The 18,075-nt window shown below is 40.7% G+C and overlaps 2 protein-coding genes across 2 annotated transcripts in view; both read left to right on the forward strand.

Moving 5' to 3' along the window:
- Positions 1-6,568: 6,568 nt before the first annotated feature.
- Positions 6,569-10,518, forward strand: LOC112074179 (probable ATP-dependent RNA helicase DDX28). The gene is made up of 4 exons (XM_024141391.2): positions 6,569-7,928; positions 8,116-8,199; positions 8,832-9,044; positions 9,273-10,518. The coding sequence occupies exons 1-4, from the start codon at positions 6,813-6,815 to the stop codon at positions 9,582-9,584; spliced, it is 1,725 nt and encodes a 574-aa protein (XP_023997159.1). The 5' UTR covers positions 6,569-6,812; the 3' UTR covers positions 9,585-10,518.
- A 2,150-nt stretch (positions 10,519-12,668) lies between these two features.
- The window catches only part of LOC112074180 (talin-2-like), a gene marked incomplete at its 3' end in the record, with an annotated part of 66,488 nt that continues 61,081 nt past the window's right edge, over positions 12,669-18,075 (forward strand). Inside the window, exon 1 of the mRNA XM_024141392.2 lies at positions 12,669-12,827. The remainder of the gene's footprint in view (positions 12,828-18,075) is intronic.

An 18,075-nucleotide genomic window follows, 5' to 3' on the forward strand; every position in this document is an offset into this window, starting at 1 on the left:
GCAGAGCGTGGAAGATGTCGTTGTGTTACATAGGCAAAAGTAGGATGCATGGAATATGTGATCATTAATAAATAAAAAAGTGTCTGTGGTTGGTGAATGTGGCGTGATTAGCGATGTGTGAATTAATTGATTATCCATTTCTAGAAATGTGACGTGGTTGCTCAAGGGCAGTAGTTATAGATATGTTATGCAGGTATTTCAAGGCTTTTGTCGGGTGTTAGAGTAAAGTACGTTAGCCTTGATAGTAATTCAGGTGTTCTTAATCTCGTCACTGGATAGATAAGACTAATTGCATACGTACATTTTGTAATAGTAACTCCTAGACTCTGCGAGTCAAACTCCTTGATTGAAGTGTGTCTACTTGTTATGTAGATTAACTGATGTAGTTAGCTTGGATATTGAAGATTTTATTACAAATGTAGATCATATATTTTTTTGTATTATTAGCTGAGAATATTTAGAAGAGGTCGAAATATAGCATGATAGTGTACTGGGGGATCAGATTTGTCCCACTTGGAAATATAAGGGAGGTACCAGGGGGAGTAGAATGTCTGCAAGAATCAAGGTAAGAGAAAGGATGGTTTCTAACGCGTTTTCGTCGCTTGTGAGGACATGGTAAAGGTCCTAAAGGTCATTAGTATTTTGGTTCAAAACTTAGTTAGCCTGTAATTCTTGTTTAATTCTATTGAAAGTAAGATACAATATGAATGCTGACCATAGGATGATTCATGAATACAATGTGGCGTTAGGTAGTAGTCCTTTTAAGACTTTTCAGAATATCTTTTTGCAGATTATAGCCTATTCCAAGCTCTGCATGTCAGCTTAGATATGTATGGAATGGGTGTAACATGTGACAAGTCATTGCTCTGTATGTATCTTGAGTCATTGTTTCTAAGTTAGCGTTTCAAATATTTTTTGGTCGTAAAGGCTAAGTCCCACAAAATGTACATAAATTTTACTGGTGGTTGCAAAATCACTATGGCCCCCAGGAGATTGTGCTGTATAATACTGTTTTGTGTTTTGAAGGGAAACTGCGTTTGTGTAGGCAGGAGGCTGCACTCTGGGCTGTCTTCAGTAAACAGCAGAGTCTGCTTTTCTTCACTGTTCAAGATATTCTGTGGACTGATGGATATTAAGTATATTTTGATAATTTAAATCCCGGAGAAATATATGTTAATGTTTTTTTTATTTTCTTCAGAGGAGTGTCCTATGTGGTGTGGAGATCTTTGCATTATTTTTACAATGCTAGGACCACATACACATTCAGCGTCAATGTGCTGCAGTAAATTATAAAAAATTTATAATTATTTATCATTAATTAGTAAGTTTTGCAACTTTTGGTGGAAATTAGCTAGTTAGTCATGAGGACAATATGAACGGCTATTGATTTTGTTGACAGTGCTGTCAAATCCTATCGGCGCGTTGTTTGCTGTTTAAGGCTCACCATTCTTAACCCCATTAGATCTTTACATATGTGGAAAAGTCCGTTATGTGTAACTGCACAACAATAAATAGAAATAGCTAATGTTGATAGTTTTTAGGCTACTTATTCTACTTTCCCCTCCCGGCTGCTGCCAAAACATTCCCTAGTAGCTTGTTCAAATTTCTAAGCTTAATCTGGTTGCAACTAATGCCCCTTCTGAATGTCTTCGTTGTTTAGGCAATGTAATCGCATCTGTGTCACTCTTCCTACGTCAAGAGAATTTTACCAGTGGTATTCCGCGGCAAAGATTAAAGTTTCTTATCAATCTGCGGGGCCTCTAGCGAACTTGCTGTTGGCCGGTTCTCTGTCGAAGATCAGCCTGAAGTCCAGCTCCTCATTACCAGTGCAATTTGCAGTAGTCATCGGGGTTGACAGCTCGGGTTCACCCGTCACACGAACGACGACTAATGCAAAATACTATTTTAAATGTCACAACATTTACAGAACTAACGTTAACTGAAACAACAAAACTTGTTTAATTTAGTAAATCAAAATTGTAGCGAGCAATCGACCCGCGATCGGCGTGAACTAGCTTTTCTTCCTTGATTAGAAATCCAAAAATTATTCTTCCTCCCGGCGACGTTTGGTAATAAAATGCTGGTTAAACTTTTGATTGTCCTAAAGCGAGTCTACTCTATTGTCCTTGCGAACGTTAAATTGATTTATCGCTGTTTGGTGTCAACAAGACAGACAAGGTTGTCGGTGAAACTGACTCCTCTCACTGGAGCGCCTTCTATCCCAACTTTTACTAACTGCGCGTGACAGGGCAGTTCCAGTAGTGACGTCGGCAAACCCGGGTACACAACAGAGCGCACGCACTCTGTCTCTCAATTCAATTCAGAGGGCTTTATTGGCATGGGAAACATACAGTATGTTTACATTGCCAAAGCAAGTGAAATATATAATAAACAAAAGTTAAATAAACAATCAAAAATTAACATTAAACATTTATCTCACACACGCACAAACACGGATAAGGCTGGCAAGAGCTCCTGGGATATGTAGTTAAATATCATGTTGAAGCTCATTGCCTCAACATGGACCTTATTATAGCGTATAATAAAGTTATCCAGATGTACAGCGCTGTTTTAATCAGAATGAAATTACACTTTATCTGAGATCATCACACATTGTATGTAATTTTCCTTTTGACTTTTCATTTATAATGTCTCAATCCCTATTTTGAATGTATGCAGGCTCTCATATACTATTGGCCTACATCCGTGCCAGACACAATTACAGTTTAAACGGACCATGCTGACTCCAATTAACTAAATGTTCTGTGTTCACGTTGCCTTTTGGGCTATAGGAATTCAACAGACGGCCTGCCCCAAGGTCTATGCAATAGTTCTGCATGTCGATGATAAAGTCTGTGACATATGCATTAGACTGTAAATCTGTCCTTATACTAAGTAGGCCATCACACTTTCCTGGAATGCATTGCTTATGTGATTAGTTCAGTATATCCTATACCCTAAAGCAGGGATCATCAACTAGATTCAGCCGCGGGACGATTTTTTCTTGAGCAGATGGTCAGGGGGCCGGAACATAATTACAAATCATTTGTAGACTGCAAATTGACCGCAAGAAGCCCAAACAGATATACCATTTGACTAAAACATTTCAAACCTTGCTTACATTTTTATATGATCACATATACAGTATATCTCTATTATGCTTGGGAATACTTTGAAACAGATTTCCAAAATCAAAATCACGTGGAGCTGATTTGCTAGTGTTTTTAGTCTTTTATGTCCAACATTTATAAAAATGGGCCGCCAGTCGCGGAACCCTGTCCCATAGACCACACAGATAGTTTTTCTGGCCTGGGTAGATCAAGTAAAACTTTTGACCCTTTCGTGTTGAGCAGATTTCACAATCACTTTAATTGTATCACTGCCAACCATTCTGTGCATCAGTAGATTCAACCAAATTATAGCCAACCTTCAACCCTTCTCTCTTAACTACAGTATATTGTAACTATATTTTCGTGGCGACAGTCCATCACTGATTGGGCCGTAATAACACGATGCACACTTGAACTCTAGATCCCTCAGTCACCAACAAGTTACAGTGCCGTTCTAATGATCTCTGTCCTTGTTACTATGCCTACCTGAATTTTTCTGCAGCTGTCTGAGGTGCATTGAGACAGAACACTTGCATACACAGAATCCTCTTATCGAATATTCGTGAAAGATAACTGATACAGCGAAGATAAGAAAAAAAACAAGAGAATGTTTTTGTTTGACACATGTGGGCGTACAGACGCTGAAGTTCACAAAAGCAATGCGGAAAAAATATCACATTTCCTGTGGTCTAAATTTCCAAGCAAAAGCACTCACTACATGTAAACCTCATTGACATTCACTGTATGCCATCAGCTGGCGAAAGTGAAATCGATTACAAAATATACTAGTTTGAGATCATACTGATAAAACTGCTAAAGGTATGTTACTTTGACAGTGCATGGTTGAGTTAATTTAGAAATTACAGTTTAATTCAAAAGACAATTCAGTGTTGAAGCATAACCCTCTCTTTTGGTACATTAGGCAACAAACTAATCACTGTTATACTCAGTTCAGTTATGTACCAATATGAAATAGATACATTCCTGCCATTTGCTTTCTTGTGGTTCTGTATTTTAATACAAACAAGTAGGCCTAAAGAAAATCCTTTAGAATTCAGTTAAAATACATCTGAAATAATCCTGTCTTCTCCATATTTAGAAAGTTAGAAATAGGCCTCATTCCTCATCAAGTGAGGAATTCAGACAGATTCTTGTGCAATATAATAATAACAGTCAATATTTAACCCATATTATGGCTCATGTCAGTCAAGGTGATGCATTGAAGTTGTGCAGTCTGTGTACTATGCTCTGCAGAAGCACACGCCTCAATCCTTGAAAGAGAGCGTCACATACCTCTCTCACACACAGGACAAGTGAGGGGGTAGAGGGTTTATTTTTTCCCTCACAACTTTCTTTACGAGAACTTAATATCGTTAACCACATCCACACCCTCCCACACAATTTGTGTACACTGTGTTCTTTATCTTCTCCCTTTAAAGGTCATCTGAGAAGATAAGAGGCACACAGGTAACCTGAATTAAGCAGCAACCAGTAGTGGGTCTGGAGACATGCTCTTACAGCAGTAGTGTTATAATGCCTTGGGGTCATGACGATCATATACATTACATACCATACATACCATGCATTCTGCATTGTACTCATACAGATGTCAATAAAACAAATAATAACCTACCATACAAAAGAGAATGCACACAAATCCTACTGAGTTAGTGTTTACAGTGTTGGACAGGTTGTGAGGCAGGTAAGAGCTAAATCTGTTATTCACTTTTTAAATCTTATTAGAATATTTTTTGAATATGGTTTATTAAAACTGAACTTTCAAAATAACTTTTGTGAAATAACATCAGGGAACTTCAAGGTTAGTAAATTATGTTATTTCTCTATTTTGGCCACATAACACCCTTGTCCTATATAACTCCAATCATTTTCCCATAATATCAATATTGCAGCTATAAAATGCAGTGAAAAGCATTTTGACTGAACACCTGAAAATAGTGAAAATAGCTACATGTAGACACCATGTAGCCTATTCATAATTTTTTTTTTTTTTTAATTGAACCTTTATTTAACTATGAAAAAATGCAAAAGTGTACTGGAAAAATTGGCTGAGAAATTGGCACAAAAATTATGAAGAAGAGTGTAAAATGCATACACAGGATAGTCATCGAGTGGAGCATACGACAGGTTTTGTGGCTTACAGGTTTGACTTACTGGTTTTCATCATTGATGTAGGCTGCCCTCCACTGTTTACTGAAAGAACAACAACAAAATCAATCAAGACCCACCATTATTCGCCTCTCCTCACTGCTCACTTCTTTCCCGTAGTTCTCTCTAATACTGTCAAAGCTCTTCTATTTTTCCTCTTTTTGCCACCAGTACTGTTCTGGATAGCAATGTCAGGGTGTTGCCCAATGCTTGAACCAACAGTCAACACGTGACACAGTCAGACACCCTATTACTGGCAGCGTATGTGTGATGTTCTGACGCTTCAGAAAATCAATCAGACAACCGGTTCATTCAGAGCATGGGAACTGTGCCTGGTGAGGGATCAATACTGGTGACAGATCAATAATTACTGAACCACAGAGATCATCAGAGGCAATCCTCATCATCAGGTCCAGGGTGAATAGAGCTATGAGCTCATCATGTGGGTTGTACCATCACATTGGCTTTGATCTAGGGTGGAGAGAAGTTCAATAAATGTATTACTTTTTTGTTTGTTTGTGTGTGTGTATAAATGTACAAGTCTATTTTATTTGATGAAGTCTGTTCTTTTAGGTCAGCAGTGTCAAAGAAGACCTGAATGGGCACTGGTCCTGGAAGACACCATGAGGTTATCGCAAAATATCGATTTTAATATAAATTATTATAAAATAGTTCAAACAGGTATGGGCTGGGGATTTAGAATGCCAAAAAGGTCCACAGGTTGTCAGTGGCTCTTCAGTACAATAGTCTACAATAATGATTTAGTACATGTATCATAGACATGTATGTAGCATGTAACATGTATCATAGAAGCACATCAAACTAGTCTACCACACATACATACACAGCAAAGTTTAACAATACTAGTAAGGATCAATATCAAAATGGTCTTAAGACAGATACATGCATAATTTAATTTAACAATTAACCCAGTATTGAAACACAATAATGACTTGGCTGGCTGTCTCCAATCCACACAGCCAAACTCAAGTTGTACTCAAGTACAATAATACATTAACACAACACAGAAATATAAGACTGATTCCACTGTGGATGGAAGTTGGCCCACAAATGTTACCCTGTTCCATTCGAGTACTACACAGGTAGCCGACACGTACTATTAAAAACGTTCCATAATGTACATTACATCTAACATACTTTCTAAACAGCAAAATGTCATAAAAACAACAACTGGAGAGCATTTTTGTTGTTGTTGAAATGTCCATTATATATATTTGATTTCTATCTGGGCTACCCGTTCTATTCAATAAGGAAGGCGTCATCTCTTGCGACAGATCGACGTCATCATTATTCGCCACCGACGCATGTGCAATTAAATGTTTGAAATTGAACGGAAAATACAGTCCTGTAAAAACGTATATAATCAAATGTATCTTGTTCTCGGAAGCATTTGATAAATTATACACTACAATGAAATACAACAGAAACGGTATTGTCTATTTGTGAAGACGTGCACCAGCTGATTCCTCCTCCCTAACGTTAGCTAGCTAGTAAGCTATCTAACTTACCATCAGAATGCAGTCTGTGAAGGTCGGCTACTCAGTGTTGTTTACGTTGATATCAAAACACAACTACTCGTCCTCGGGTCATTTCAGAGCACTAGCATGTATTCATGGTACAATCAGTTCAGCCTGTGGTGTCCATCCCATGTCAACCACAGCACAGCCTGTGGTAATTCGTATTCCCAGACACATGCAGGAGCAGGTAGAAAATGTGAAGCAGGTGAGAGGCAAGAACAAAGTCAACACCATCAAGGCTGGCAAGCTCCTAATCAAAAGCAAGAACCCAGAACTGAATCAGTCCGCAGGCTACACACTTGGGAAATTTGAGCAGCCCCATCTCTCCTCCAAAGGATGGAAACACAACAAATCATTTGGTGACTACTTCACAGTTAACAACACTCAGCGCACTCCACCCTTTGTCACTGAAATCCAKGATGAGGAGGGTGACAAACTCAAAGAGAAGAGTAAACCTATTACATTTCACAACCTTCACCTCTGCCCAGACTTAGTGGAGGCTTTGGGCAAGGACAACATAACTCGCCCTACRACCGTTCAACTACAAACCATCCCCAAGCTCCTGAAAGGCTACAACATCCTGTGCGCAGCTGAGACGGGCAGCGGCAAAACCCTGAGCTACCTGTTGCCTGTCATTCACMAACTACAGGCTGAGAAAGCAGCAGATTCCGAGTCTATAGAGACCACACCCAGGATTCGCTCTGTTATCATTGTCCCCTCTAGAGAACTTGCTGACCAGGTCTCAGCTGTGGCYAGGAGMCTGTGTGGCCCATTYRGGCTKATGGTGAAGACAGTGGGAGGTGGGAGAGGTGTGGGCAACATCAAGCTGGCCTTCACCAAGGGTCCCCCGGATGTGTTGGTGGCCACACCTGGTGCCCTCGTCAAGGCCCTGCGGAGACGCTACCTAGACCTGGGGGAGCTGAGCTTCATGGTGGTGGACGAGGCAGACACCATGTTTGATCCCAGCTTCTCTGGCATGCTGGAGAGCATCCTGGCCCAGACCCGCGTGGCCTGTGACCCCTCAGAGACCCGGGGCCCCGGCCCCACCCGCAAGGCCCAGCTGGTGGTGGTGGGGGCCACGTTCCCCGGTGGGGTCGGAGAGGTTCTCAGYCAGGTCATTATCATWACKTTTTCCTACATTGGYTGCGTCCCAAACTCCCTATACACCCTACYMCCTATACTATAGTGCACTAMCACATAGGACTCTGGTCAAAAGTAGTGCATATTCCTGCYKCATTATGTAAAATRTGTTGAGACCCATGGAAAAKGCACATTAAAATGAGACTGACTTGTTCTTATAGGTGACGGACCTGGGCAGCATGGTGACCATCAAGAGCAAGAATCTTCACTTCCTCATGCCACATGTAAAACAGACCTTCCTGAAGGTATTCCCCACTTCTTTTTCTTGTTTTCATTGGTTTGGTATTAGTGTTTTGTTTCTTTGGTGTTCTTCAATATTTTAAAGTGTCTATGGGACCTATATAAAAAGCTATGTATAAAAACCATGTACTAGTACTTAGGTATTTATAGTAGAGCTGTCAAAGTTAATCAGTTAACTGGAGTTAACTTTTTGTAATTTTAGTGCACACTTTTTTTAATCGTGATTATTCACATTGTCTGAAGGCATTAAAAATACATAATCTCTACAGCTAAAAACAACAATGTGATGTCAAATCAAGTTGTCATTGAGGTTAAAGAAAGAGTTCATCAATTTATCAGATTTTGCTTACCGTTACTTTGGACAAAATCAAGACGTCAATGTTCCATCATGCTTTTTGTCTAAAAATCTATTACAGCTCAAATTGATCAAATTCTTAATTTGCGATCAATCGCTATTCATCATAGCAAATCCTGCGATTTAACTTTAAAAAGAAAATAGTTTGACAGAATACTATGAATTACATTAGTATACTATAAATTATATAGTAATTTATAGTATTAAATTATTAAAGTATAAACGATATAATATAATTTATAGTATACTATATATAAGAAATATATATTATTAAATGTTAAGGTGAGGGGAGCTGACAAGCTTCTGGAGCTCCACCAGGCCCTGAAGGCAGCAGAGCAGGACAAGGCTGGGGTGTTGGTGTTCTGTAACCGGGCTTCTACAGTCAACTGGCTGGGCTACTCCCTGGAGGACATGGGGCTGAGACACGTCCGACTGCAGGGGGAGATGCCTGCCTCCCTCCGGGCTGGAATCTTCCACTCCTTCCAGAAGGGACAGGTGATATGAGATGAGAAAATACTTTGTCTGCTTATGCAGTTTCAAATTCCTTATCACACTCCATGTGACAATATCTATGTCCATATTGTATGACAAGCTCCATGTCACACTTTAAAAAGATACCCAGTAAAAATAACACATTGACCACAGATCATAACAAAACACATAGCTAACATGTAATTAATAACAGACACGTTATAGGCTACGTTTCACATTCTGTCCCTATAGGTGGACGTGCTGATCTGTACCGACATCGCTTCCCGAGGACTGGACACCCAGAGGGTCTGTCTGGTGGTCAACTACGACTTCCCAGAATCCCACACGGACTACATCCACCGGGCRGGGCGGGTGGGCCGGGYAGGGAGTRTGGAGGATGGGGAGGTGCTCAGCTTCGTCACCCACCCCTGGGACGTGGAGCTGGTGCAGAAGATTGAGACGGCTGCCCGGAGGAGAACAAGTCTGCCTGGGATGGAGTCCTCCATCAGGAAGCCTGAGCCCAAAGCAGCCGAAGAGGAGGAGGAAGAGGGGTTGCTCTACTAGTGGGTCTGCCACAAATAAGGATATTACAACAGCAGAACTAACTTGCTTGATTAATTTGTTCAGTAAAACGATTGTATCCATGATAGCCCAAACCAGCTGTGTGAGACTGAATCCTTTGTCTCCAACACAGGCATGGTCGTTTTTGAATTTGACCTTTTTAGATGCCATATCATGTTTGAGACTGGAACTATGATCTGACTTCTCTTTTTAACCCAGATGGTTACCGCATGTCATTCCAAAGAGGAAGTGTCTTTGGTAATGTACAAAAATCATGCCCTCTTACAAGCAGCAGGTGTGCGGCACATGTTTGCACATCTCACGGGTAACCACGGGGTGGCAGTATTTACTTTATTTGACCTGTCATACAGCAGTCATACAATAACCAGAGAAGGGCTATGGCCGAATATAGCCTTATTTTAATGTTCATCCACATGAAGTTTGCTTTAATTTCTCCCTTCGTTCATGGAATTTAACTCAGCCATACTAACTTGTTTTGGTAAAACATAGGTTAAAGAATCTAAAAAACATTTAGAACAAGTATGGAATACTGATTTTACTTTTCCTTCCAGAAATGAAAAGAATTTCCTTAAAAGAAAGAGTAACTCATATAACCCTTCATGTATCTGGTAGGGTGCCACTGAGACAATGGTGCTAATCTCTTCTCACTAACCACAGGTAGACCCACATTAGCATATTACGTTTTGGAAAGTGGTCTTCACTCTGTTTCTGCTTTTTTGTGTGTAATACAGAAGCACGACATTAAAACCTCCATATGTAGAAATTTCCATTAATCTACAGTCAAGTTGAATTCAGGCCCTAGCCTTGAAGTCTATCCCATTGATGCCTGCGGTTACTTGTTTTAGAGGAAGCAAGATGTTTGTACCTGAAAATGTGTCGGAGTGAAAATAAATCTTTGTGAAATCTGGTTTCTAAATATTCCTCTATATTTTCTCACTTATTGAGTTTGCTTTAATTGCACCAAATATAACGTTACTAGGTTGCTGTACCATAAACATATACCTGTAGACATCCTTGTGCTGTACACATCCAGACTGAGACTTGAGCTTTTTAGGAGTTCTTACAGTATTATTACACTGAACAAAAATATAAATGCAACATGTAAAGTGTTTGTCCCATGTTTCATGATCTGAAATTAAATGTTCCATATACACAAAAAGCGTATTTATCTCAGATTTTGTGCACAAATTTGTTTGCTGGGGACAGTAAAAGGCCACTCTAAAATGTGCTGTTTTTTCACACAACACAATGCCAGAAGTGTTGAGGGAGCATGCAATTGGCATGCTGACTGCAGGAATGTCCACCAGAGCTATTGACAGAAAGTTGAATGTTCATTTCTTTACCATAAGCCGCCTCCAACGTCATTTTAGAGAATTTGGCTGTACGTCCAACCGGCCTCACAACCGCAGACCACATGTAATCACGCCAGCCCAGGACCTCCACATCCAGCTTCATCTGCGGGATCGTCTGAGACCAGCCACCCGGACAGCTGGTGAAACAGGAGTATTTCTGTCTGTATAAAGCCCTTTTGTGGAGAAAAATTCATTCTGATTGGCTGGTCCTGGCTCCCCAGTGGGTGGTTGGGCCTATGCGCCCCTGCCCAGTCATGTGAAATACATAGATTATGGCCTAATTTATTTATTTAAATTGACTTTATTTCAACTGTAACTCAGTAAAATCATTGAAATTGTTGCATGTTGCATGTATATTTTTGTTCAGCATATGTTATTTTTTTACTATATTAGGAGCAGTCTTGTACTCCATTAGTAATTACAATGTGCTTATCAATGCACTTCCATATACTGAAAGATCATTTAGTATAGTAAATCAAATAAAACATTTGGACAAAGCAAAGCCTAACATGAGAACTAAGGGTAAAGATTAGCAGCAGGCGGTCTGAACTGAGTGTAGGTGTTCCAGGGTGTTCACATCAGAATCCCTGGAATGTTGTTGTGCTTATACTTCTGTCTGCAGCTCACTCTGTGGGTTAACACCACCTTACGGGTTTGTCTTAATTTCAAATTCCTCTGCCCTGACAACGAGTGGCAAGTTCTTTACTACACGCTGCCCTGAAAACAAGGGCCAAGTTTGGCTCCACAGCGTTCCTCCTCTATAGTAGACTGGGGGGGCTAAGTGCGTCGTTAGATGCTTTTTTGGCCTACTGCGTCACTTTATACACAGAATATCTCCACTAAACATAGAATCACATGGTTCATCCCTATCTCTCTGCTGATAACTTTAGAACAAAGTTGACTACAAATACAAACTTGCCAATGTCTTTGCAATTGATACAAACAAGCGACGTATAAAATGATGCTTCAAATAAAAATAAATTCCACACATTAACTTTTAACAAGGGACACCTGTTAGTTGAAATGAATTCCAGGTGACTACCTCATAAAGCTGGTTGAGAGAATGCAAAGAGTGTGCAAAGTTGTCATCAATGCAAAGGGTGGCTTCTTTGAAGAATCTAAAATATATTTGTTTTGAACTTTTTTTTACTACATGATTCCATATGTGTTATATCATAGTTTTGATGTCTTCACTGTTATTCTACAATGTAGAAGAAAAACCCTTGAATGAGTAAGTGTATCCAAACTTTTGACTAGTGCTGTACATTTCAAGTTCAATCAATTGAGTTATATTTTGCTACTTGTAGGCTACTGTCTGTAATTTGTCTCAATATATTTCATGACGTGTAGCCTAACATGTGCGCAATGATGTGGTAAGTCTGTGTGGTGTTTTGGGAAACGCATGTTACATCTTCGGGCCGTTGTAGGAAAGATGCATGGTTAAAACACTCGTACGCCTAAATTCCATCTATCGTAAACTGGGCCCTGATCTACTTCTATTATGTTTCACTATTATGCCCCTGCTTGTGGTACCATGGCGACGTCTCTCTCAGACCCTATCCTCTAATGGACTTCAAAGCGCTTTTTACTACAGTAGATGGAACACAGCTACGGACATAATAGTCTACAATGCAGAAGTGACTACAAAGCCCCTTAGGGTCCCTCTTTTATGACGTGTTTCCGCTCTCCCAGCGCTATCCCTACACCCCGCTACCTCCACTCCCTTCAACACCAACCACCACTACTGTTCACTATTTGGCCACTTTGAGATTTCCTCAGCGAGGAGGGGTTTTTACTCAATAGAGCAGGACTTCTGGTTATATGTGCATCCGAAGGGCTGACTGCAGGCAATGAAACAGTAGAACATTAGCAGGTAGGATAGCATTTTCTGCCGGCTTATTATGTATGTCCAGTCCGTTTCTTGAATAGACGTCGAAATTAGACATTCTCTCTGTCCATGCTTGATTTAATTAGGGATTTGATGGGAGTGCGTTGCGGAACAGCGAGCAAGGCGATGTAGAAACCTTGCTTGACTATCGAATGAATGGGATTGTATGTCTTGTTTCAGAGTTATCCTTACTGCATAGTTTTTACTGGGATGTAAACTCGGAACTGTTGTACATACAGTTTCTTATTTCAATTCGTGAGCGTGCCCCCTACTTTTCGGGAATTTATGGTCAAAATCACATTTCATGGTGTGAGATTAGGCTACAGAGACTGTTGAGGAATTTCACATGAACGTCATTGCATTTTCATACTGCAACGTTAAATTAAAAGTAGTTTAGACCCAAATGTACCCTTTCGGCTAAATGACCACATAAATTGCATTTGGTAAGAAGATAAGCAGGAGTCGAAGTCCATGTGTTTTGGGGTCGCTCTGTTTGTGAAATGAGTGTCGAATTGAGCCCTTTATAATAACACCACGTTTGTAAACTTAATCAACATTACTGAGTATATCCAATGTAACAAATAGCCTACATTATTGTTAGAAATATAGGCTGTGCATGCGTAGGGGCTATTGCAATTAAATTGTAACTGCATGGAGGGGTGCGATTTGAAGCCGCCATATTATAACCTGATAGCGGCTACCATCAGTGAGTACCACGACTAGATACACTTTAAACTTTGCATATCTCGTTATACATGATTACGCCATGAAGAATCTATACTTTGATGTGTTTATATGAAACAACACAGTAGTGCCAAGCTGTGTTTCCCCATTTCAGAGGCACTCATTGCATAGTGATCTGGCCGAATAAGCACGCCGAATGATTTTTAAATCCAACCACACTGCGTCGTCATTCAGCAGCAGTTCTCCACGTCGGTGAGCTTTGCAGCCGGCGTGGGTGCTGGTCGCTACATATATCAATGTGTCGCTCGTCATAAGAACGGCAACATTGTATCCAGAGATGTGCAACGGTCCGGATAATTGTTGGCTGTGGAATCCACGAAATTACTCTATTTACTTTGCTGATTTAAAATGCTGTGTGCCTTTCTTGCAGCGCATGGTAGTGGCACACATCCCTACTTGCTATGATCGTAAGCACTGTGATCATGTATCCTATTAAATGGCAGAACTACATCAATTGACCATGTCATTTTGCACAGTATAAGCCTACATTGCCTGTTATAACTACAATTCGAGTCGTTTTGAATACTACAAAATATATTTATTTTTATTCATGTTGGTGAATGATTATTCAAATCACTGCATCTGCCAGGTGTACATTATTATTTTATTGCGTTTGTAAATGACCACTAGTAAAAGATGGGGAAACTTGTATTTTAGCCTTAAGATCTTGGAGTACTGGCTAGGGTAGACTTGTTGGTTTCAGCTGGGAAGCAGAAGGTTGACACTGTTATGGTGGCAGAAAAACGGGGATGTTTGAAAAGTTTTGCCTGAGCAAGCTATGTTTTTGGGGCATTTTATGGACAAAAGTACATGGTTCAGAAGACTCCCTGGTTTAGTCCTGGCGTGCCAGTAAAAGACATGGCCTTCTAGTGAGGATGTTCTGGCGTACATAATGTCTGAGAAGACTGACCGATAGGTCTGTTGGACACCTACCATTACTGGATTGGTTTTTATGTCTGAAATGATTCATGGATCCTATTGATCGGCCAGGTAAGGTAATGTCACCTCTACATGGGTTGGCACCTTGCCCTTCTCTTCATCTTAGTTCAGGCTCGGTCAATGCCATCTTGTGGGCAAAACACTTATGGCTTTCATGCTCATCTTCTTATAAGGACTGAAAGACACCAGGAAAGTGCAATTAAACTCCAGGTAGAAACTTATAACTGCCAGTAAAACTAAAAGCAGTAGCGTTAGGGCTCTCCAGGACCGGAATTTAACAGCTCTGGTTCCGGTTTCCCAAAGCATCGTAAGGCTAAGTCTACCGTTAGAACCATTGAGCTCAGTGGTTCTAATGATTAACCTTAGCCTTAATATTGCTTTTGGGGAAACTGGGCCCTGTCTAGTTGTTTTGAAAGCCGATTGGAGGGTGCATGGGTTTTCCCAGAAGATCATCTCCACGCTGTCATAGAAAAGCAATGAAGTATTTTAATACACATGGGAAGCGTTCAGCTCTCATCAACGTTTGCTAGGTTGTGTGACGGTTTGTACTGAACGACACGTTTCCTAAAACATTGCGTACCGTTCATCAACAGTCTGAGTGATGTTTGCTCAGATTTTGATATGGGGTGACCATCTGAAATCACAACTCGTACAAGCAACTTAACCACAATGATTTTCAACTGGTCGTAAAGTACCGTTTCTGTTGAATTCAGCTGTGCCCACCGTTTTTGTCTTACTGAATGGCAACCCTGGTTCCATTTTCACTTGACCATTTGTAAATATTCCTCATAAGAACTATTTTACTGTTCTTATTGATGCTTAGTATGCAATGCAGTCAGTTATCACCAGCATAACTTCTATCATTTTCATGCTTACACACATCTGACATTCACAAAACATCAATCAAAAGCCTTTTCCTCCTTGTATTAGAAACTGCTCTGACCTTTTTAAACGTGTGTATTCAACCATTACTATTATTAGCAGTTTGAGCTACATTCTGTCACAGCAGCAGTGATTGACAAATATTCTAACTGTTTCAATGGGCCTGTTTGTCCAATTCCCAGCACTGAGATGAGTGGCATGAAGTGACAGTATTTAGAATAACAATCAATCCTCTATGAAAACTGCTGTTTGACGCTAACCAGTATAGCTGCCTTATTTCCTGTAATTGAGTCGTGAATCCAGTTTTATATGAACAATGAAACATTGTAAATCTATATGTCATGCTACGTAAAGATCCGCCTTATCTCAGTTCACTGGTCACGATAACAAACACCACCCGTAGCACACGTTCCCAGGTATATCTCACTGATCATCCACCAATGCACACCTTTGTTTGGCCGCCTTTCCTTCCAGTTCTCTGCTGCCATGTGACTGGAACGAATTGCAAAAATCGCTGAAGTTGAGAACTTTTATTTCCCTCACCAACTTTAAACATCAACTTATCTGAGCAGCTAACCGATCGCTGCAGCTGTAATAGGCCATCTGTAAATAAGCCCACCCAATCTACCTACCTCATCCCCATATTGTTTTTATTTTATTTACTTTTCTGCTCTTTTGCACACCAGTATCTCTACTTGCACATCATCATCTGCTCATTTATCCCTCCAGTGTTAAACTGCTAAATTGTAATTATTCGCTACTATGGCCTATTTATTGCCTACCTCCTCATGCCTTTTGCACACACTGTATATAGACTTTCTTTGTTTATTGTGTTATTGGCTTGTTTATTGTTTACTCCATGTGTAACTCTGTGTTGTTGTCTGTGTCACACTGCTTTGCTTTATCTTGGCCAGGTCGCAGTTGCAAATTAGAACTTGTTCTCAACTGGCCTACCTGGTTAAATAAAGGTCAAATAAAAATAAAAACATCACTTTAGCAGCAGAAGTTTAATATGAATCTATGTGATGGTGGGATGCATGACAGCATTTGTATGTGGGTCTGTTCTACGGCATTAATGGCAATATGATTGTAAGCGTTAATACACATTCTGTTACGATTATAGGCTACAGTCTGTCAGTTTGATTGGCATCCATGTCATTTCCCACATGGTGCTGACCGCTGGTTCATGCATTGTTCTGTATTTTACATACTAAACCTGATAGTGCCACATTCCAACTATAGGCGATAATAAGAGCCTCTCAAAGCCACAGGCCAATGTGTTTATGGCTTATAAAGACCTCTAAGGCCAATAGCATCCGGTTGTGGAGGAGTTCATCACGAGTGTTATGGCTAATTTATTGATCCAGCCTGTGTTGTGTTCAGAGTGGCCTCTGCTGCCTGTCATCACAACCCAGGGAGAGGAAGTAATGAGCAGGGCTGGAGGCTGCCCTACGTCCCAAATAGCACCCTATTCCTTATATAGTGCACTACTTTTGATGGGCTTTGTAGGGAATAGAGTGCTATTTGGGAGTCAACCCGTCTGTCGACAGGCAGCATACTGACAGCAGGATGTGCAATGTCAACTTGGTGGTCTGGAGGACCAGGGGAGAGGAGGGGGCTTTGCTGCTAAGGCCAGCAGTCAGGTGCCTTCGTTCTGGGGGGAGAGGAGAGACCCAGGCCTACTGGGATGGAGGTGAGACGCAGGGGAAGATAAGTAGCTCTCTGTGGGCTTGGCTGATGTGTGCAGACTGCAGAGCAGAGGAAGTGGCTGGGGCAGAGAACTATTCCTAACGATAACTACTGTGTATCCTTAGTCTCCTATTGATTTTATTTGACTACATCATTTAATTTGATCACTTGAGTTGTAGCCAATCTCTTGATTAATGCGTTGTGTATCACCCCACTGGGTAACACACTTGGGTATAAAGGTGAGGTAACCTCTAATACTCTTAAGAACCATTTTAGGTGTGATTATGAAAGGTAAGCTACTATATGAATGCAGTCCATAGTAGCAGCCACGGTCTGGAATGCAGCCCCAGGGCTGTCTTCGTGCACATTAACAACAATATATCTGAATTTCACACCTCAGTGTGATCCAGCCCAGCTATAACCTTATACAAAAGAGCCAAATCATGAGATTCCAATACTTCGGCAGGATTCCTTTTGAACTTTGAAGACCAGGGCTTTTCTGTGCCTGCCTGTGCTTAATGCTGAGTTAGGATACAATCTGATTCTCCACCTTTTCCCAGAAGTGTATTGATTAAAAAGCATGGGATTGGTTTAATCGTTGGCTGAAGGCAGTTTCCACCATTGTAAAATCCATCTGAGAAAGTGTGCTAATGCACACTCTGGGAGAAGTATAGAGAATTGTAACTCTGCCTTAGTTTGGACCCAGACAGTTAAGAGCGTGTGACCCAAACCCACGGTTCAGTGGGTGCACTCCTGTGCTCTCCCACCCTGTCACATTCTCATATGTTCAGTTATAATTAGCAACAGGCAACACACGCCATTCAAGTATCACAGGCTCACAGCTGCAGCTCGCTGGACTACGGTCCTGCCAACAGCAACTGATAAAATACTACACCTCTGACATGCACAGGATCCAAAAGGTTGGAGGTTGAAATTGGGTATTCATATTCCAGTCAACATTTCCCATACTGTGTCCCTT

Source organism: Salvelinus sp. IW2-2015, unplaced genomic scaffold (genome assembly GCF_002910315.2).
Source record: "Salvelinus sp. IW2-2015 unplaced genomic scaffold, ASM291031v2 Un_scaffold2528, whole genome shotgun sequence".
In the NCBI taxonomy this organism is placed as follows: Eukaryota; Metazoa; Chordata; class Actinopteri; order Salmoniformes; family Salmonidae; genus Salvelinus; species Salvelinus sp. IW2-2015.